Here is a 22851-nt window from a genome sequence, read left to right on the forward strand (position 1 = left end):
TGGCTAGGTGGTCGTACTGCTCAAAAGGATTTAAGGGTCACAGTGGATCACAAATTGAGCATGAGTCAACAATGTCATGCAGCTGCAACCAGACTATCATCATTCTGGGGTGTATTAACAAGAGTGGCGTATGTAAGACATGGGAGGTAATTGTCCTGCTCTACTCAGTACTGGTGAGTCCTCCACTGGAGTACTGTGTCCAATTCTGGGCGCATACTTTACGAAAGATATGGACAAATGGGAGACAGTCCAGAGGAGAGCAATAAAAATATTACATGGTTTAGAAAATCTGACCTATGAGAAAAAGGTTAAAAAAATGGGTATATTTACTCTTGACAAAAGACGAGGGGGGGGGGGAAGGACACCTGATAACAGTCCTTGAACATGCTAACGGCTGCTATAAAGAGGACTGATCAGCTGTTCTCCATGGACAAGCAGTAACGGGCGTAATCTGCAACAAGGGAGGTTTACATTAGATAGGAGGAAAAACCTTCTAACTATAAGGATAGTTAAGCAATGGAACAGGCTTCCAAGAGAGATTGTAAAATCCCCATCACTGGAGGTTTCTAAGAACAGTTTGGACAAAGACCCCAATTCCTCTTCGGCTTATATACCCTGAGAATCTTCCATCTGTATGGAGAAACATCATCAAGCAGCCAGGACCCAAACTCCATCAAGCAGGAATTTTAACTTAAACATCACCTGGAAATCAACTGGTATCAAAGTGTTCACTGTGGCAAATATCATTTAGTAAGTGGGCAAACACGTTCTGCTCTTAGTTGCAATTTCCAAGTGGTGTTAAGGTGTAATTCCATATAGTGTGTACTGGGGTAATCCAACCTACAAGTGACATAACTGCAGGAAAATTCACATCTAAAAGAAATGGACATAACCTTATTTGCTACTGACAAGAAAACACATTCTTGGCAACCACTGCTATCCGGAATCCAACAAGACTCCCAGGTTACAAGCCTTAGCAACAAACAGTGGCCATAGCCATCCACCAAAGGCTCTGATATAACTGGCCATTTCCTCCATAATACAGCACTGACAGTGTTATCTCAGTTGATTCTCAGGCAGCTAGCTCTGATCACGTCCCTATGTTAAGACACCAGGAAAGCTATCTAAACTACACCACCATAAGAAACTGACACACAGGGCTGGATGTCCTCAGACACTACAACCCCGACATTCTTAACTCCCCCTGGATTGAACCTTGTGGAACACTGCGTGAGACAGCCCTCAGAATAGAGAAGACATGGCCAGTACTATCTTGTGGTATCACTCAGAAGAAAAAAAAAAGAAAGGAACACTCAAGAACAACTCAGTCCACCCTGCTAAGATCCACAAGCAAGTCAGCTGCACTAGCTCAGGTAAACAGTATCAGAAAATGGCTGATAGCTCTACCACTTTGGTCCCCAAACTTTTTCTGGCATGTCCCCCGTTACCTGTAATGGAACCTGTCTGCAGCCCCGCTGGGAACCGCGATCAGGCGCCGGGGCATGGGGCAGGGCTGCGGCTGGGAGTCAGGGCTGCAGCTGGTGCCGGGCGATGGCTGGAGCCTGAGGCTGCAGCTGGGGGCAGAGGAGAGCTGGGTGATGCTCCCTCCCTGCCCCCCAGGGGGGCTAGCCTGGGCCCCGCTGCACTCCCTGAATGTTCCTCCAGCCCACATCACAGTTTGGGAACCACTGCTCTAACAGGATTAGTATGAACACCAGAATCTTTGTTCCTCATCAGGTGGTCAGCAATCCCACCTTAGCAGTGCAGTCTCCATCCCACACCCAGGCATACAACCAAATTAACTAGGGTCAAAAAGACACTAGGACTCACAGGTGTGTGTAACTTACTACAATCTTCTTGATAATCTTCATTCAAAAAGAAGATTTGAGACAGGACAATAACTGGATTGCCAGTGGCAACAGATGATTTCTTGATCAAGAGATTAACAATTGCTTTTCTGAGGGAAGTTGATACCTTGTCCTTCCATAGGAAGGGGCTGACAAGAGCTCAATAATAACAACGATGCTAACACTGCTGGAAGGGCTGCACAGGGACAAAAGAAAACATACCTAGAAGTGCAGTAAGTTTGGGAAGCAGCCCAACTTGGACCATCTTGTTTCTCAGGCCCGTGTCAAAGGAGAGGTTCAGTAGAAGTCGAAGGGTGATATTCAGCAGGTCTTCATGCTCACATGGTACCATTTTCACCAGTTTTTCCACAATATCCATTTCAACCTGTATGAGAAGCATGAGAAGTCACTAAGCCCACAACCTACCCAAACCTTCGCTTTTGTTAGCAACTATTTTTAAAATTATACTGATAAATGAAAGCAAAAGCAAAGACGATACTTAAAAGTTACCACAACGTCTTGATTCAAAGTGGCTTCACCTTCCAAAAGTTTGGCTTTGTGGCTAAAAAATTTCTAGGACTAATTATTTTTTTAAAAGGAAGAATAAGCTAATGGACTCAGCCATCTTTGGAGTATCAGATGAATGGGGGCGGGGGAGAGACCTCAATGGGGATTGGCGCAGGGATCCACTTGCAGAGTGACTTGCAGGATCAGGGGTCTAAATCAAACACAGATAACCTTGGAGTGATCTCCATTAGAAAGTCAGATAGATACCCAACTGAGAGAGAGAGAAAATTGCTACACAAGGAGTATGAGCCCTTTCCTTGCATGTTTGAGTTAGTTCCTAGGCAGGATTTGGTATGTACTCTCGTAATGTCATGCTGCCCTGTATTTTAATTTAACAGAAGCATTGAAGTGATCTTGATAGGTGTATCACTAAGATTACAGGACATAATCCAGGGGTAGGCAACCTATGGCACGCGTGCCGAAGGCGGCAAGCGAGCTGATTTTCAGTGGCACTCACACTGCCAGGGTCCTGACCACCAGTCCAGGGGGCTCTGCATTTTAATTTAATTTTAAATGAAGCTTCTTAAACATTTTAAAAACCTTATTTACTTTACATACAACAATAGTTTAGTTCTATATTATAGACCTATAGAAAGAGACCTTCTAAAAACATTAAAATGTATTACTGGCACGCAAAACCTTAAATTAGAGTGAATAAATGAAGACTCGGCACACCACTTCTGAAAGGTTGCCGACCCCGGATAATCTAAGGACAGAGCAGCAGTATCATTTTCTGATATGTTTTCCTTACCAGCCCAAGAAAAGACATCTGATCATTGACTGACAAGTCTTCAGAAAGTTTTTCTCACCATCTTCCAAGCTACATCTGTCTGCTGTTACTGGCCATAAGCGTATGTAAGTTAGTTTGAACCCTTTACGCTCTTGCATATGCATTAGGATTGTGTCTGTAGCCCACTTTTCAGTCAGAAATATGCAGAGAATGAACTCAAAGCAGCAAGAAAACTGTTAGCACCATGCTAACTTCATAAATGTGCTATATTATCCAAATTATTTATATTACACTAGATCTCTTTGAGTCTAAATCAACCAATAACAATTTCCGCCTCATTGCTGTAAACATAATTAGCAATGATGGCACTCAGATGCCAAGATGACAGACATGATACAAACACCTAGATAGATTAAATGATCACACCATTAGTAGTTTTGCCCAATTAAGTAAAACAGGATAAAACCTGAAACAGCTAAACTTGGCTCATTTTGTCTTCAAGGGTTATTTAGACACAACTAAAATGAGAGAAAACCTTCAACTTTCAGAATCCTATCTCCCTCATCAGTAGCTTCCTCACTGTATGGGAAAAGTATTTTTTTTCCCCTAAAGTATTATCTGTATTATGAAAAAAATGCATGTGAAGATGGCCAAGATAAGCTGTATGGTCTATTTGAAAAATGTTCAAGGCTGTCCAAAAAGTTCACAATAAAATAAACATTAATTTTGTTTTGTTTGTCTCCACCCAATCAAATGGAATGTGGAAAGTATGCCAGCCAATCAACTGGTGGGATAGCTAATCCTTATTAGACTAGTAAGGTGCTTCAGGGCAGTGCATGATTATAGATTGATCTCAAGAGCACATGACTTCACCTAAGAAACATAATAAATTCCCCAGAAATACATTCTCCAGGGTCTTACGAATAAGGGAAATACCCTGTTTCTAATTGTATGTAAATACACAAGAGCACGACAGTCACTAAGATCCAACTGTCTACAATTTTCAACTCATTTTTTACTGCATTTATATATACACCTTTTCAACTCAGATTCCAAAATGCATTAGAAGCAATCATTAAGGGTCATGATTTCCCTTTGAGATTGGTAGGTAGGTAAGGATCATTATCCCCATTCAACAGATTGGTGAACTGATGTAAACTGGTAAAGAGACTTGCCAAAACCACAAAGGGATTCAGCGAATGAGGGAGTGGCTGCATTTGTCGGCTCTCTTAGAGCCAAATCAGAAAAATCCTAGTGTCCCATTTTCCCAAGGACATGAAATGTCTTACCACCCGCTTATGGAGAAAGTCCCTGCATTAGGAGCCAGCAGTAGCAACATGAAGCACTTCTGGGTTGCATTCTACTACAGTATGGAAGATCCTGCTGGCTTGGGAAGGCAATAGCCCAGTCTAGCAGTCTGCTAAAGTGTAACCAGATCTCCTTCCCTGAGACAACAAGAGTTAGAGATGAATGTCAAAAAGAGGGTCTGGTTGCAGGCTGGTTTTGGGGACCTCCAGATGTTTGGATAAATACCCAGACTTTTGGATGCTTATAACAATCTTTGCAATTCCTCTCTTCGCCATCATATTTACATGCAATTTTGCTATGGTGTGGTTGGCTCCCTGCATGATTCTATATGTAGTTTTCTATAGCAGTCTCTCCTGGGGCTTGCATTACATTTACTGTAGTCTCTTCATAGTACTAAAATCAGGGCTACAATTATTTTAAAAGGGGGTGGGATGCAAGAGGTTTATTTCACTTTCATTGGAATCCCTAACCCTCTCTGACCCAATGAACAACCACCATAGCATTTCTGTAGATTGCTACAAGACCTACCATGTCATTTTTGTTCTCCATAAAAATGCTAAGTTTCTTCAGGAAAGACACCACCAGAATAAGCAGCTCAAAGTTCTCTCGGTCCAGTGCTTTCACTAGCATGTGGACAATGTTCTTGTTCCTCATCTTCAGCTCTGTGCGTGTGTCCTCAGCGAGGTTCAGCAGCAGATAAAGAGCAACTAACATCAAAACCAATCATACCAATAGGTCAAAGATACTGGGACTATGTCAATCTACATCTACATTGTTTACAATGTTTAGGGTGGGATTTTCAAAAGTGTTCAGCACTGACTGTACCCCACTGATTTTAAGCAAGGCCAAAGTTTAATGCTTTTGATCCCCATTTAGAAAAGAAAATTAAAATTAGAATCCATTATTTTATATAGGTTTTGAAAATATAGTTTTATAAAACTTATGACCATCAGCAACCTTTTTTTTTTTTTTTAATTCCAGGAAAACTATTAAAAAAATAAAACATTCCCCTGCAGTAACTGCAGTCCAAAAATTTCAGCAGAATGCGAAATGCATTTGAAGTTAAATTAACTAGAAACTGTTGAATACTAGTTGGTTATGCTATTTTTATTGTCCAAGCTAAGAAAAATAAGACAAAACAAAGAACAGCATTAATGCTGAAAATAAAAATAGGGGCCTAATTCTCCACTGCTTTGCACCTTGTGTGGACCCTTACACATAAGCACAGTAGGAGTAGAGTGTTACCATTCTGATCACTTGTGTAAATAACTACACAAGGTGCAAAGCAGTGGAGAATCAGGCCCTACATTTTTGCAGTTATCCCAGTTTTAATAATTATCTATGTTGCTAATAAAAGCTAAGAAGTTTCTGGAAATACGCAATCTTTTAAAATTTGACAGTGTTTTCTTCATTTATCTTTCTCCCAATTCTTTTGCAGATCTGCATCTGCCTGCCAGACCTCAACATGTTTTCTGGCTGCTACATGGACACACACTGCATCAGCACTCGCGCTTCCTGATTAGAGTACTGTAAGCATAGTTTTTCCCTGATCGCTGCAGAGCTTCAGTTTTAAAATGATGAAAATGTAAGATTATTACAAAGACCTCATTTTAAAAAATCATTACTTCACCTTTTACAAGTGAACTTAGTGCAGGTGTAAAGCACTAGACTGAGTATCTTGGAAAAAGAACTATTTCATGCACAGAACAGACATAGTACAGCAGCAATGCAGGCACCTTCACAATGCTCCCTGCCAGTGATCCTCAATCCCTAATAAATTAATTATGCACACAGGTGAGAAGCTTGTCAGTCTCCCCGGCTCATTTGATGGTGGGCTTCTGTACTGAGAATACCAACAAAGGGGCCCCTTGATACTCCTTGTAGTGGTAGAACTGGGCTAGGAACCATCTAGCGTGTTCTGAAGAGATAACTCAAAAGGAATATGTAGCATGGAAAAGAAATACAATTTGCTTTATATACATATTCAAGTACTAGATCTGCAGATTGTAAAAATAGGCATCTTTGTGGATTTCAGTGGAGCTATAATAGTTTGCACCAGCTGATGATCTGGTCCTTGCAAGACTTCAGCACTATTCAATGGCAGGAGCAAGCAATGTCACCAGTAGTATGCAGTGTTCTGGCAAACACATACCAAAGTTCTCTCTTTGAGACTGGCCGATTACTTAAATAATGTTTAAAACACTGCCAAAGTATGCAGATTAAGACTATTTTTATTTTTCTAACTTGTTAGTAAACATCCTCCACACTAGTTAAAAGTTCTCAGTAAGTCCTGGCCCTTCATGCTGTGACAAGGATCTCCTTGCCTGTTGCTTATGTTTTAGGAGTTCATACCTCGCAGCAGCTGTTCCTGCTTGACAACCAGCCCCTGGTACTTTTTATAGGTTTTCTCATAATCCTTTTTCAGGGTTTGATTCTCAGGATCTTCATCAAGTAAATAACTGGAGTTAAGGATTGTATAGTAATAGAGCAAAAGACACAGGGAAATTACAGAGTGGGGACAAATATCAATCACAGATATTATTTGATCACCAGCCAGGACTACATGGTCTGTGTAATAATGAATAAGAAGATGCCCATGGGACAATGTTTCTATTAAAATGTGGTCCACACTATGAATAGGCTTAGAAATTAATGGTGTTAAGGATTCTGCTAGTAGTAAAAATGTCCCATATAAGCCATACTCCTGGTAAATTAAACCACTTAGGTTAAAATCATTTTTAAGAACAAAAAACAATCCCTTCTCCAACCCAAATTTTTCACTTTTGGTTTTCATCTGTTCTAGTCCTGCAACTAGATTTTGTGCTCTCTTACTCATCTTCTGTATTGACATGAGTTACTGCACATATAGTTCGTTTCAACCACTAGGAATCAGAAAAGCTAAAAGTTGCCCAGGCACAGAGAGAGGATATCAGCTTTCTTCTTCTTGGTGAGTTCCTCCTGCCAGAGCTCATGTCTCTTCAGCTCGTGATCTATGATGTTCATACATAGAGCTCCAATTTTGTAGTGTGTGATTAGTCCATGAAACTGAGAAAAACTATTAAAAAAAAAGATATGCAGTGTATGAGAGAAATAAAGCCAAGAATCTGTGTTCAAAACTGGGGTAGTAAGATCTCATAGAATTGCACAACCTGACTGGTTTTCATTAGAGCTAGTCGAAAAAAATTCAGTGAAACAGTTTTCTATCCGAAAATGCCATTTTGTCAATCTAGAAGCATTTTGTGAGAACGTGTCAATTTTGATGAAACTTTTGATAGGAACAATTCAACTCGTTTCATTTTGATACAGAAAAAACATTTTTTGACCTTGTCATTTCAATTTATTTTGTTTAATTTTTAATAGTTCATATTTTAATATGTCTAAAAACCAAAATGTCTAAGTCAAAACGAAATGATACTATCTAAATTAAATGATTTGGTGGATGTGAACCAAAAATTTTTGAAATTTTCATCCAAAGAAAATTTTGATTTTTTTTGTTCGACTCTGGAACACACACACACACACACAAAATCTGATAAGTCAGAATTTCTCTTGGAATGAAAATTCCATTTTCCAGCCAGCTCTAGATTGTATGTTATAAAATGGTTCAGCCAGGACACCCTCACAAAAAAGAAAAGGGGTGGGAAAGTCGCGGGGGGGAAGGGAAGGTAACAATTCACCTATGTGATAACTTCTTTTTCACCAATATTCTAGATGTAGTGAAGCTGTAACATTACTAACAATTGGACATTTCATATTTCAATTGAATACTTGAGTTTTGAATACTGTTTTCATTGATGGGGGAGTTATGTGGGAGATAAGGAAGACACCAAAGAGTCCAGTGGGATAGGGGACAGGGCTGGAACTCAAAAACCATGGGTTCTGTGATCCTGGCTCTGCTGAGGCTCATGTCCCAGTGGGTTTACTTTCTATGCCTCAGCTTCCCCATATGTAGTGCTATTTCTCAGTAACAGTGCTTTAAGATACAATCCCAAACTATACTAGCACAGAAAATAACTAAAAACTCAAGGCAACTGTTAGAGCAAGCTCCTCTTGCACTTACCTTGAAAAGCAAAAGAAAATATAAATAATATTAGTAGCAAGTTCCACACTTTGTTTCCAGTCTTCTCTCAGCACTCTGGCTAATGCACCCAGGGCAGTTTCTAAAAAAACAAACAAGATTTAGATGAATGGCTGTAGTGCCTCTTTCTCTCTGACCTGCTTGAGCTAAACAGATTAAACACACTTTTCACTGCTTTCTTTCAGGCAGCAGGATCTGACAATTAGTCCAAGGAGCAGGTGAGGCCATGTAGGCGCCTGCCACCAGAGTGACCTCAGCCTTCAGATACTTTCATTAACATGGCCACCATTTGACTGCCTACTGTTTTTTGCATCAGTCTCTCAGACTAATCCTATTTTATGACATGGGGGTGGGCCAGTTGGAGAGGACACACTGGGGCATCAATGGTGAAACAGTTTGGCTGATGCGCCAGTGGAGAGAAGGGATTTCTGGAGAGGGGACAAAGGAAAAGAAAGGGAAAAAGGACATCAACCTAATATCACGATGAACCCTTAACTCGGACCTTGCTTATATAATGGGTGTCTTTACAGAGGGTAAGATTTTGGGGGCAAGGAATGCCTTCCTCTATAATTCTCTCTCTATTCTCCTCCTCCCCCCACATACACAGCACCGAGCACATTTTGGGTGCTACAGCACTGTTGAGATATAAACAGTAAATGTTGTGTACTGGCCCTATTTTGCTCTAAGAGCAAACTAATAAGAACAGATACTACGCTTGATCTTAGCTCACAGAGCCGAGAAGTGATAGAACCCCATCCTATCCCAAATGAAAGACGTGGGAGTCTCTCTGAGCGGAGAAATTGCTCCACAGAGATGGAAAAAAACAGCGTAACTTTATGAGAGGATTTGTAAGTTACCATTGAGCAGCAATTCTTCCAAATTATCAGGGTTCCTGGCGAGTTGTAAGATAAGGGCAGAGCCACGCACCTTATCAGGAATATCCTCATACAGTAACTCAATGTACTCATCCATGTCATTGATATTGGCTACTTCATCAATCTGAAAGTATCAAAGACATAGCTGGGCTTTGACACAGAGAAAAAGGAACCCGCTCAACATGCAACAAAAACGATGTTACTTTGCGGCAAAGCAGAAAAGAGTGCGTAGCTAAGTCTTAAGATGTAAACAACAAAAACCAAACACCATGTACAGAACCATTGCTACTGACTGCACAGAACACACAATATTTCATTACAAAAACAATTGACACTAAGTAGCAGCTTTGTCGTGTCTAGCCCCATGTTCCAGAATCTCACTCATATGACCCTCTAAGTATATAACCCAAAGACAAATGTGCAAGAATTTGACCACTTATGGAGAGGACTTTTATTTTATTATTTAATATTTTTAACTCAATTAAAAATTCTTCAATATTTTAGTCATCTGATTTGCATCTATATTTTTTCCTTTTAATATAAAACAGTTCTGTAAGAGTAAAGGTATTCGTATTTAGCTTCCTTTAAATTCTAGCTTAGATTCCTACCTCCATTCCTTCAAAAGGTGGTGGATCTTTCGGTTTACTAGATTTCTCTTTCTTTTCTATAGTGATAAAAGACATGGTTCTAATTAATGTTGTGCATATTCATTGACGATGGCATATTCAGTATTATCATAGTATCTAGGAGCCCCAAACATAGACCAAAAAGAGGATCCCCACCCCAAAGAGCTTACAATCTAAGTATATAACAAAGCTCAAGCGTTGTTTTTGCATTGTAGCCAGAGCAAGAAGTAGCCAAGGAGATAATTTTGCCATGACTTTTTGACACTCAGAATAATGTACTGCAAGTTTTTTTTGTTTTTGTTTTAAGTTTGAGGTTTTTTTTTAAATGAATCCATCTTTAGAAGCCTAACATTTTTATCTGCATAAGAACTGAAAATTCAGAGTTAAGCCCCTTTATATATATATATATATACACACACACACACACACATACACACACATACACACACACACACACACACACATATGCGCCTTGGAACAGAGTATCATCCCATGATTACAAAATCATGGATACCCTCACTATAATGTAGGATTGGACCTTCAGAATACAATTTTCCTCTGTGCAAAGGGCCACTAGAAAGCTTAGGTCAGACTTACAGTGATGTATATACTTTCTGTTGGTATATATGCCACAAGGGTGGAAAACAACTGCTTTCAGTAGGCTACTTGTCTAATCAGGACTTTGTAAAGTAGGCCTTGATTCAGCATTTCCTTTGAAGTGTGCATGATGATAAAGGGAGGAAGTGACAAAACAGTTAAAAGTAAAGCATTCCTGGATTTTTGTTGCTGACAAGAAAAGTTTGTGATGTACAGATATAGTAAGTTTCTGACTTTCTCTGGGGAAGGCCTTGCGGCTATGGCTTCGTTCTCATCAAGGCCTGGGTATAAAGGATGTTGCACCCTTTTATGGCGTGACCAGCTCTCAAGCATGCAACATATTGGTCCAAAAAAGACATCTCTGTGGAGCAAGAAGAGCACTTTTTAAACCCTGTGTTCTGTCTCATGCTGTGGTATGGCAGGAGTCCCTGTGGGCAAGTCCAAAATTCTACACACAAAAAAAGCATCCAAACAAACATTACAGGTAACTGACAAATGGTAAAACATTGGACATGGGCCTGTTCTGCTTCTTTATGACAAAGGGCTGAAAGGTTTGGGGTTTTTTTGGGGGGGGTGGGGGAAGGTTGGTTTGTTTCAAGAAAAGTTTGCTACTTGTTTGTTTGTTTGTTTTTTAAATCATAGCTAGGGCCCTATCAAATACACGAGTCATTTTGGTCAATTTCATGGTTTCAGCTATTTAAATCTGAAATTTCACAGTGTTGTAATTATAAGGATCCTGACTCAAAAAGGAGTTGTGGAGGGGGGCGGGGTCAAAGGTTATTATGGAGGGGAGTTGTGGTACTGCTACCCTTACTTCTGCACCACTGAAGGCAGAGCTGCCACCAGCAGCAGCACAGAAGTAAGGATGGCATGGTATGGTATTGCCACCCTTACTTCTGTGCTGCTGCTGGTGAGGCACTGCCTTCAGAGCTGGGCACCTGGCCAACAGTTGCTGCTCTCTGGCCACCCCAGCTCTGACGGCAATGCACAAGTAAAGGCAAGGCACAAGGAAAGTGATCAGGAACAGTCAGCATGGATTCACCAAGGGCAAGTCATGCCTGACTAACCTAATTGCCTTCTATGACGAGATAACCGGCTCTGTGGATGAGGGGAAAGCAGTGGATGTACTATTTCTGGATTTTAGCAAAGCTTTTGATACAGTCTCCCACAGTATTCTTGCCAGCAAGTTAAAGAAGTCTGGGCTGGATGAATGGACGGTAAGGTGGATAGAAAACTGGCTAGATGGTCGGGCTCAACGGGTAGTGATCAATGGTTCCATGTCTAGATGGCAGCCGGTATCAAGTGGAGTGCCCCAAGGGTCGGTGCTGGGGCCGGTTTTGTTCAATATCTTCATTAACGATCTGGAGGATGGTGTGGACTGCACCCTTAGCAAGTTTGCAGATGACACTAAACTGGGAGGAGTGGTTGATACGCTGGAGGGTAGGGATAGGATACAGAGGGACCTAGACAAATTAGAGGATTGGGCCAAAAGAAATATGATGAGGTTCAACAAGGACAAGTGCAGAGTCCTGCACTTAGGACGGAAGAATCCCATGCACTGCTACAGACTAGGGACCGAATGGCTGGGTAGCAGTTCTGCAGAAAAGGACCTAGGGGTTATGGTGGACGAAAAGCTGAATATGAGTCAACAGTGTGCCCTTGTTGCCAAGAAGGCTAATGGCATTTTGGGTTGTATAAGTAGGGGCATTTCCAGCAGATCGAGGGATGTGATCATCCCCCTCTACTCAGCACTGGTGAGGCCTCATTTGGAGTACTGTGTCCAGTTTTGGGCCCCACACTACAAGGATGTGGATAAATTGGAGAGAGTCCAGCGGAGGGCAACAAAAATGATTAGGGGGCTGGAGCACATGACTTATGAGGAGAGGCTGAGGGAACTGGGATTGTTTAGTCTGCAGAAGAGAAGAATGAGGGGGGATTTGATAGCTGCTTTCAACTACCTGAAAGGGGGTTCCAAAGAGGATGGATCTAGACTGTTCTCAGTGGTAGAAGATGACAGAACAAGGAGTAATGGTCTCAAGTTGCAGAGGGGGAGGTTTAGGTTGGATATTAGGAAAAACTTTTTCACTAGTAGGGTGGTGAAGAACTGGAATGGGTTACCTAGGGAGGTAGTGGAATCTCCTTCCTTAGAGGCTTTTAAGGTCAGGCTTGACAAAGCCCTGGCTGGGATGATTTAGTTGGGTTTGGTCCTGCTTTGAGCAGGGGGTTGGACTAGATGACCTCCTGAGGTCCCTTCCAACCCTGAGATTCTATGATTCTATGATTCTATGAAAGGCGGCAATACTGCAACCCCCTGCAACTCCCTTTTGGGTCAGGACCCCCAATTTGAGAAACTCTGGTCTCCCCTGTGAAATCTGTATAGTATGGGTAAAAGCACACAAGAGACCAGATTTCATGGCCCATGACACATTTTTTGTGGCCGTGAATTTGGTAGGGTCTTAATAATAGCATATCATATCTAATGTCAAGTGGCTGGTTTTTTGCTGCCATTCTCTACTGGAGGAGCCAGAGAAAAGGACGGGGCATTCTCACAAGCCTTAGTTGAAGAGATGGGGTATTGAATATTTATCCAAAAAAAACTTTTCTTCCTATTTGTTGGTCTCTAAGGTGCCACAAGTACTCCTGTTCTTTTTGCAGATACAGATTAACACGGCTGCTACTCTGAAACCTTTCTTCCTATTGTTTACGAGGCATTTAGCTCAAATGCCTAGTAATAGGACCAACAGGAAAAAAAGAGTTTTAAACCATCTGAACAAAAAATCAACTCTGCTCTCAATTAATCAGGTTTTGCTTCCTTTGAATCCATGATGTCATAAAGTACCAATTCTCAGGTCACCCACCTACAGAATTTTCCAGTAAACAAGATCTACATTTCTAATATATACAACAGGCAGAAAGGTACCATTTTAAAAATAATGTAATTTCAGGTCTTCTTTAGACAGAAAGAAAGAAACAATTATGAACTAGCACTAGCCCAGTATTTTTGCTTTTGCACTAAGAACTATGCATTCTACTAAGAAGTGGCCACAAAAGAACACAGCAGAAAAGAGTTAAGAAAACGTAACCTATATTTGTGCCTATATAACGAAAAATCTGGGTTTGCAGTCACACAGGAGACTGTTGTGGATTTGAAACTTTTATACCTTCTATTCCAGAACATGGGTTGGTAAATGTATGCCTGCAAACCCCTAACAATTAACTGCTTTGAATCCAGGACTTGTGTGGAAATTTCTCCAGGATTTTTGCCTTCTGTGTGTCTTACCAAGAGACAAAGCTGAAAATGCTAGAATTCTTTTAACATTATTAAATCTCGAAGTGCCTCAGCACTGAAGGCTGCTGAACAGGGTGTTAAACAGAGGCTTAAATAAAGCTAGGGTGTAATAGTACAGCCCTGTCAGCAGACAAAGTGAGGACTTCTGGTACTATAAAGAACCTGTTGACTGTGCAATTTAACAGGCATTGAACCATAGCTTCCGGATAAAGACATTAGAAAGCATCTATCCTATTAACTGGTTGTAACAGAAAAGAGAAGAGGTTGTAATTTTCATGGAAATAATTCCATCGTCATCTTTGTAACACTATCTGAAATAATCATTTCACCATTTAGAACAGAAAACTTTAATCGAGACACAAAAATTGAAAGAGAAACATCAATATTAAGTTTGACTAATCAAAATTCAAAATGTACTTTGATCATCAAAATGACAACTTTTCCCCCCACAAGATTCTGTCAATTCTTCCATGTACAGCACAAAACACACACTCCCCTTCTTTCTTCAGGTTTCTGAGCATCAGGGAAAGTAGCATTTGAATTAGAAACCCCAAAATACAGAGTATCGCTGTAGCTGCTACATTCCAGCTCCCTATTCCCCCTGTTCTCTCTATTGCTTACCTTTCCCAGAAGAGGAATCTCTGCGGTTCTGCAGGTAGTACAGCAGCTGCTCCACTTCCGCTAGCTTGGAGGGGTGAATGAGCTTACATTCCTCCACCACCTTTCGAGCCAGGGAAGCAACGTCTGTGTTTGCATTAAGACTCTTCAGCCGAATACTGCAAGACACAGGTCAGATCATTTTCTCCTCAGTTGATATAAGATTTTTGCATCTTCAAGGCTTCAATTTAAACGTATATAGTCATGAGTTTGTCAAGGCAGAGATGATCTACAGACATCTGATGCTCATGCTACAGTTTGGAACAGCCGAGATCAGAAGGCAGTGGCACCCTGGAGTTCAGAATAGCAAGCAACTGTCTGTCAAATGGACTTAACAGGGTAGGACCATTTCTCACCAGCTGGTCAAACAGCAGCTTTAGAGATGGCTGCATTAGCAAATGCCTCCTATCTAGTCAAGACACAGCAGCAAATAAGGAGTCAGTGGTCTATTTCCAAAAAAGTTATCTAAAGCTAACTTTCCTTTATTAATATCAGAGGGGTAGCCGTGTTAGTCTGGATCTGTAAAAGCAGCAAAGAGTCCTGTGGCACCTTATAGACTAACAGACGTTTTGGAGCATGAGCTTTCGTGGGTGAATACCCACTTCGTCAGATGCGTCTGTTAGTCTATAAGGTGCCACAGGACTCTTTGCTGCTTTATTAATATGAAACTCCCAGAGTATAACAGAGAAAAAATACCTTTCAGAAATAAAATCTGCTGTCAGTATTGATTGTGCAGCTTCCTCACACTGCATTAGGACAGCCATAGAGAGAAGTCTGCTTTGACATAAAGGACTCAAAAATCACAGATCATACCAGTGACAAGAGAGTAAGCAAGAGCAGATATCTGTAAGCACAGACCAGGAGGTGGAATAAAAGGATTTCTGTTGAGTCCTAGATGGAATAGCCTGGATTCACTGCAAACCAGACAAACATTTTTAGTGTGTTCAAAAAAATCTACAACAGTAATATTTTCTTATACAATGGAAATGGTTATTTTTTCCCTGTTCCTTATTCTTAAAAAAGAACCCCTGCACTCAGACACATACGCTTGATTTTTCAACAACAACAAAAAATTCACCCTCAAGCAAAAAGCAGACCTGGAAAGTTTCACCTTCCAGGTGAAAGTCTGAGGAAGTTACTGGAAAAGGGCCTTTCACAACAGAAATGCTTAGGCAACCTTAACTACAGAGGGCACAACAACTGTACCCTGTATAAAGAAAATGCAGATAACATAATGAAATTGCTAACATCAACTGGACATACACATACTCCAAATAAGGGAGGCAGTGTATCCCTATGGATAGAGAACCAGAGTAGGCTAAAATTTAATATTACAATGAATATATGCTACAACACCACTGCAAACAACTATGCATATATGCTATTCCCAGACTTAATACTAATTTAATAAAATGTTCTGAAGTTTGAAAAAGTTTCAGTAACAAAGGAAGTAATATAACAGAACACTAATTTTAAGAACCCATAGCCTAGAATTCCAGGACATTTTAACTTAAAGAAATAACCCCAAAAAACTTACATTTTTTGACACTCCTTTCGCTCCCCCAACATGGGGTCCCCCATTTCTCCAAGAATGGTTGCTTCCACTTCATAATGAACAATAAGGGCCTTTTCGGAAGGGTGTACATCTATGTTACCTCCTTTCACCTTCCTACAAGGCAGAAAAACAAATTCATCACTGACTAAATGAGAAGACCAAGAAATAACTGGGAAAACAGGTCAATGCGAATTGGACATCTCTGATCAAGTAGTTTGTATTACTGAGACAGATTCTACCTATATAGCATAAACCCAGCCTTGGTCCTCTTTGTATTAGCACATGGCCTCTCGCACATGCCTTCAATTTACACAAGAATCTTAGCACAAGAGGCACCTCTATGTCTATCGGCTCTAGTATGTGCCAGGGTGGATAAAAATCAATGATTTTTTAAAAAAAAATAAATAAATACAAAATAATCTGATTTTATTTAAATCGGATTTTTTTGATAAAATGCTTTTTGAGGAAAAATCCTATCTAAAGATAGTTTTAATTAAGATATATTATAGCTCAAAGAGATCTCATCTTGGAATAGGGATTATAAATTCTAATTCTATAGTGTGAGACAATATAGTCTTGTAATTGTTAAGAAAAGTTTTGTAAATGAGTTCCAATAGTTCATGGATTAGGGACCCAATCTTATGGGGTTCCAGGGGCTTCTGTATAGATTATTTAGGTTAATCTTCTGTCTACCCAATAGGACTCAGTGCTCAGTCCAGAAGATACCATCAGAGATGTTTAGTTTTGCAGTTTTCAAACTGTTGATTTGTGACTCCAAAGATAACATGCTTGTTAACAGCAAAAATGTTTTTAAATAAATACATAATATATAGAGGTGAGAAATAATAGACCTCAACCCTATTATCCCTCTGCAAATTTGTGTACACAGAGACAATCCCTTACCTCTCTCTAAAAGTGCAACATTTCAAAAAGTTCAATGAATAGAAGATTGTTGGGGGCGGAATAGATCTGGACAATGAGAAGAAGTCTGGAGATAAATGTGAGAAGGGAGGGAGAGGCAACAGAAACAAAAGTGAAACTGTTTGAGCAGCATACTCCAGAAGTCTTGAGGTCTTTCTGAGTGTAGCCTTCATAGATTTGAGATCTACCATACCATTCTCTCACTAGAAGGGAAAACTTATAATGGCAGCAGGCCGTAAAAGAGACCCAGTTTGGGAATATTTAATGTCTCTACCTGTGGGTAAGACAGACATTCGTGCAAAATTCAAACAGTGCAACAAAGAAATGCAAGGCCTGGTTGCCCAAATGAAACAACATCATGAGAAATGTTCCTTCTCAGGAGGAAACTGCGTTGAAGACGATGAAAGGAACATGTCTGAACATGCAGAATCTTCAGGTTGGTAAAGTTTTTTATTTCATATTTCTTTCTTAAAGACTGCCTGTCTTCCTTTTGGACTATTCTTGAATTCTCATGTTTGAGCAAAAAATATAGTTATTACTCTATGGTACTATATTTTTTTATCACAACTGCATCTAAAATGAAATAGCTGAAATAGGCAGATCTCCCTTTTACAATTTCACCTTTAAAGTAGTACTGAGTGTCAATGAATGCAATGAGTAATACTAAATGAGCAGCGTGGTAATAATAATTAAATAACTACATTAACTTATTTTGTTGAGGAGAATCCATCCTCAACATACAGGATTCTGAAGACTATCCACCTTCAAGATCACCATCATTTTCTATAGTTTCAGAGTTATATGCCAATAATAGTGTTTCAGTCACATCATGTATATCACATAGCCACAGTATATCAGCTAAAGCGAATAGAAAAAAAAATCTTCATCATCCAGAAACAACCATAGATAAGTTTGTGATAAGAACCAGCAGATTACAAAAAGAGGTAAATGATGGAAAAAGTGCCCAGTTTGTTTATGCAACAAACGCTCCTTACTGTATGATTGAGAACCTACACTTCATTAACATGGTTCAGTCATTAAGACCAGTATACAATCCACCCAACAAAGCAGATGTTGCAGGCAAATTGCTGGATAAAGTGTATGAAGAGAAATTGAGCAGTGTGCAAAAGGTCTAGAAGGTAAAATTGTTAACCTGAGTCTTGATGGGTGGAGCAATGTCCACAATGATCCTGATGTATGTGCTTGTGTGACAACAGAAGAAGGGAATGTCTTCCTTACAGAAACAATTGATATACCAGGAAATGCACACACAGCAGAATATTTACAAGAAGTAGCAGTAAAAGCTATAACAAACTGTGAAAAAAAATTCAAAAGTCTAGTATGCAGCTTGGTCACAGACAATGCTGCAAATGTATCCAAGACGAGAAGAAATTATTTAGAAGAGAATGAAGAGAGTCCCAAGTTAATAACATACAGTTGCAGTGCTCATTTGATGCACCTCCTAGCCAAAGACTTCAGTGTTCCGGAAATAAAGGCTAATGTTGTTGTAAATTACAAAATACTTCCGTAACAACCACTTTGCAGCAACTGCTTTGAAAAATGTTGGAGGAACCAAGCTAACTTTCCTACAAGACATGCGATGGAACTCACTAGTGGACTGTTTTGAGCACTATATCAAGAACTGGCCTAATCTGATGCCAGTTTGTGAACAAAACTGTGAACAAACAGATAGCACTGTCACATCCAAAGTTCTCAACATTGGGTTTAAGAGAAATGTTGAACACATGCTGATTACCCTGAAGCCTACTTCTGTAGCCTTGAATAAAATGCAGGAAATAACCTATTTAAATAAAATAAAAGCTATGTATTTTATTTTTATTTAAATAGGTTTTAATGCTGACGCTGTTGAAATTTGGAAGGAACTGAGTGAGATCTTAAAAAGAGAAATATGCAGTGGCAGAGTTAAATTACAAGCATTAAAAACACGAATTGGACAAGTACTCTCTCCAGCTCATCTTCTTGCAAATATTCTCAATACTCAGTACCAGGGTCAAACCTTAACTGCTGAAGAAGAGCAGTTGGCTATGACATGGACATCCAGCAATCAACCCTCCATAATTCCAACTATAATAAACTTCAGAGCTAAGGGTGAACCATTCAAGAAATATATGTTTGCTGATGATGTTTTAAAGAAAGTTACACCAGTGAACTAGTAGAAGTCACTTAAGCACTTGAATTCAAGCACTGTTGAAGTGATAATCTCACTTTTAAAAGCAGTAGCTTCTTCTGCCGATGTAGAAAGAATATTGTCGTCCTTTGGACTAATTCATTCCAAATTGAGAAATCGTTTGAGACCTGAAAAAACAGGAAAGCTTGTTTTTCTTTTCCAGATTATGAACAAAGAGGAAAATGAAGGTGCAGACAACCGAGTTAGCTGCAGAAGCCAATATTTTAAGTTTCTCATGTTGACCTGTCTGACATATTTGATTTAATTTTTGTTTTTTAAATTTCATTTAACTATTTTATTTAAAAACTTTTTTAACAAAAACAATCCTGACTTTAAAAAACTTGAATATTTAACTAACTTCAAAAATTCATAGGCTTGCTTTGTTAAAATATTATATGTTTGCTGTTGAAGAAAAAAATCCAGAATACATAATGTTGTTGTTTTACTTAAATAAAACAATTGAAATGCCTGTCTGGTGATGTTCTCCTCCTAATACAGCATGGCAAGAAAATCCTCCAAATATTAATGATTAACCAGTTGAATTGGAGATATTTATGAAGCCACTGGGAGGTGAACTATCTCCTTCAATTACCTTTGGTAAATGAAATGACCAAACAATCATTCATTTTCTGATATAGCTGTAAAACTCATCTGAAAAGTTTTCAAAATAAATCACTTTAAAAATGTATAGTGTGTCCCTTCTAAAAATGAAACCTATATCTATCTCTGAGTTGTGAAGAATATGTATTAAGGTTATAATAACCAACACGAATGCACTTTTATGTTGAAATCCATGATCAAATCGAGTCTTCCTGACTAGTGATTTAAATCAATTTGATTTAAATCAAATCCACCCTCACTTTTTACTTATTAATTAACTCAGAGTATATTAATACCTGGGGGAGCAAACAACTGTGCATCTCTCTCTATCGGTGTTATAGAGGGTGAACAATTTATGAGTTTACCCTGCATAAGCTTTATACAGGGTAAAATCGATTTATTTGGGTTTAAACCCCATTGGGAGTTGGGCATTTGAGTGCTAAAGACAAGCACACTTCCGTGAGCTGCTTTCAGGTAAACCTGCAGCTTTGAGGCAAGTAATTCAGACCCTGGGTCTTTGTTGGAGCAGACAGGAGTGTCTGGCTCAGCAAGACAGGGTGTTGGAGTCCTGAGCTGGCAGGGAAAACAGAAGCAGAGGTAGTCTTGGCACATCAGCTGGCAGCTCCCAGCGGGGTTTCTGTGATCCAACCCATCACAGATTGATCATGGAATCAGAAAAATAGGCCTCATATAGAAGTTAGAGGATCCGAAAAGGCGTTTAATTTTCTAAATATGCCCGTGTTTTGAAAGTCTGCATTCTTCATCCTCAGCTCCCCCAGAGACTGATGCCATTAGCAATTAGCAGTTACTCATCTCTCTCTAAAGGAATCCTTTCCCACAAATCCTTCTAAGTTCAGACATGTCTTAGGCCAGTGGTCCCCACCACGGCGCCTGCCGGGGCATCTATGTGCACCCGCCTACTGACAAGGGAGCGCCCTGCTGCTGCGGAGCGTGGCCACCGGACAAGCAGCCGCCGAAATGCCGCCGAGAAGCGGCAACGTCAAGAAGCATCACTGCTGAAAAGCCGCTGCTTCTCGGCAGCATTTCGGCGGCGACACCTCTTGATGACGCTGCTTCTCGGTGGCATTTTGGCAGCCATGCTTCTTGGTGTTACTGCTTGTCCAGCGGCTGCGCTCCTCAGCAGCTAATCATCCGGCGCCCGCCACACTGAAAGGTTGGGGACCACTGTCTTAGGCCTTGTCTACACTACAACGTTTTGTTGACAAAACAGTGAACTGAAGCACTACCCAAAAAATAAAAATAAAAAATGAAGAACTCCAAGATGTTCACAAATCCCTTCTGCTGGAGCACAGGCCTCTACAGTACCTATTTTTCCAGAGCCTGAAACTTCAGTGTCTCAGGATGATTTCGATGGCTTGTTACTGGGCTTGGCTGATTTTTACAATTCACCACCACCATGAGATATAAATCAAGCAAGTCCAAACCTGTTTCAGTATACTACAGATTTTTGGTAACAGGCTACTTCAGGAAAGCTCTGTGAGCTTGATCTTTTGAGAGACTAAGCATCCTCAGCTCCTGTTATAAACAATGGGAATTGAGGGTGCTCAACACCTTAAGGTATTAGGGCTTAAGTGAGGGAGTTTGGGAGAGGAATTGTAATTTGTGAGACTGCTTCACTCAAGGCCTACTTTTTGGAGGGTAGAGGGAATTTGTAATAAGGCCCACCTAGTAGATTTGTTAAGGTTACTCAGGAAGCCTTAACTGTGTGCATGTCTATATAATCTTTAATTACACAATCACATAAAATTTAAGGATAAAGGCCTTAGTAGTAGGATGACCGTCAAAGGTAGCCAGTTTTTTTATTCTCTTCCAAATCCATTTCCACCAGTTTTACATGCAGAGAAACTAATTAAATATTCTATGCAGAGTCAAAAACTGTTTAATTGTCAAACTTGGTAATATTTATGAATAGGTTGAAGAGCAAGCCTGCCCAAATTAGTTGGCCCACAATGAGTTTTAGCACTGCCTTCAAGTTTTTTCCTCATGGAACCTGCCCCTATGTAGGGTGGAGGCATGGGTGAGCACGGGACCTATTGCTGTGGAGATCCTCTGCTTTTCTTTCTTTGTGCCAGGGGAGGGGACTACATAATGGGTCACAGGCTATGCTCTACTATCAGGATAGAGTAGCCTCTCCTCTGTGACCTGGGGGCCATTTTCTTCCTCTTGCATGCAGATAGGCCCAATCGTTGCGAGGGAAGTTGCTCTTTCACCTGTACCTCAGTGTCCTCATCTCAAAGTCTAAACTTTGAGATGTGCTTTGAGATTACAGCCAAAAAGCACTAAATAAGCTCTGAACATTTCTTTGCACTTATCATTTACTATCCCCTAGAACAAATGTAGTATATATGGGTCTCCAGTGCCACAAAGGAAATGTTTTTGTTTTTTAAATAAATGAAACATTTCTATTCTTAAGTTTTGCAGCCATCCATCTACTTGAAAAAAAAAACCCAAATGTTGGATGATCGTCAAGGCTTGAAGGTCAAAGAGTGAGCCAGGTTGCTGGTATGATACAGCCATGCCATGCTGTCCCTTCACTTCACTTGCCTGCTTGGTTCTTGAAATTGACAAGAATCTCTATTAAGGCTTAAAAGAGGAAAGTCTTGTCTACACACAAAATTTGCACCGATTTAGCTCTAGTGTCAACTGAATTAAGAGCATCCACATCGAGGTTTACTCCAGTTTAAATCCATTCTTTTTAAATCTAATTTTGTTAAACTGGTGCAATTTTTGTGCATATACAAGGCTAAAAATTCTTGTGATCCCCCATACACTAACAGCTTACAACAGTGACCCAGACAGAATGTTGGGGTGGGAGTCTGCATGGAGGCTGACAAGGGAAAAAACAGAGAGCTATGCTTCACATCTGCTCAGAGCCATGCCAAACAATAGGGCACTGGGTTTGTTTCAGCAGTTTCTCTAGAACACAAAAATTTAAAGTCTGCTGCTGAAAATGCTGGAAAAAAATTCCTCCAAGATCACAGAAGTGGTCTTC

General features: G+C 40.1%; 1 protein-coding gene and 1 pseudogene across 4 annotated transcripts in view; both read right to left on the reverse strand.

The window, feature by feature from the left end:
• Positions 1 to 22851, reverse strand: part of KIFAP3 (kinesin associated protein 3) — a 160103-nt gene that overhangs the window by 127849 nt on the left and 9403 nt on the right. For 3 of the 4 annotated variants that reach the window (XM_045027723.1, XM_045027722.1, XM_045027724.1), the window contains exons 2-10: positions 16112 to 16243; positions 14539 to 14693; positions 10014 to 10069; positions 9388 to 9529; positions 8513 to 8612; positions 7383 to 7507; positions 6805 to 6903; positions 4981 to 5159; positions 2070 to 2232 (exon numbers count right to left, since the gene is read on the reverse strand). In XM_045027723.1, the coding sequence (XP_044883658.1) occupies positions 2070 to 2232; positions 4981 to 5159; positions 6805 to 6903; positions 7383 to 7507; positions 8513 to 8612; positions 9388 to 9529; positions 10014 to 10069; positions 14539 to 14693; positions 16112 to 16243 (1151 nt within the window). Of the gene's footprint in view, positions 1 to 2069; positions 2233 to 4980; positions 5160 to 6804; positions 6904 to 7382; positions 7508 to 8512; positions 8613 to 9387; positions 9530 to 10013; positions 10070 to 14538; positions 14694 to 16111; positions 16244 to 19276; positions 19342 to 22851 lie in introns of those variants that run through there. The other variant, XM_045027726.1, reaches the window with a different exon arrangement.
• LOC123376758 lies at positions 9185 to 9276 on the reverse strand (annotated as a pseudogene).

The sequence above is a fragment of the Mauremys mutica genome, chromosome 8, assembly GCF_020497125.1.
Source record: "Mauremys mutica isolate MM-2020 ecotype Southern chromosome 8, ASM2049712v1, whole genome shotgun sequence".
Lineage (NCBI taxonomy): Eukaryota > Metazoa > Chordata > Testudines > Geoemydidae > Mauremys > Mauremys mutica.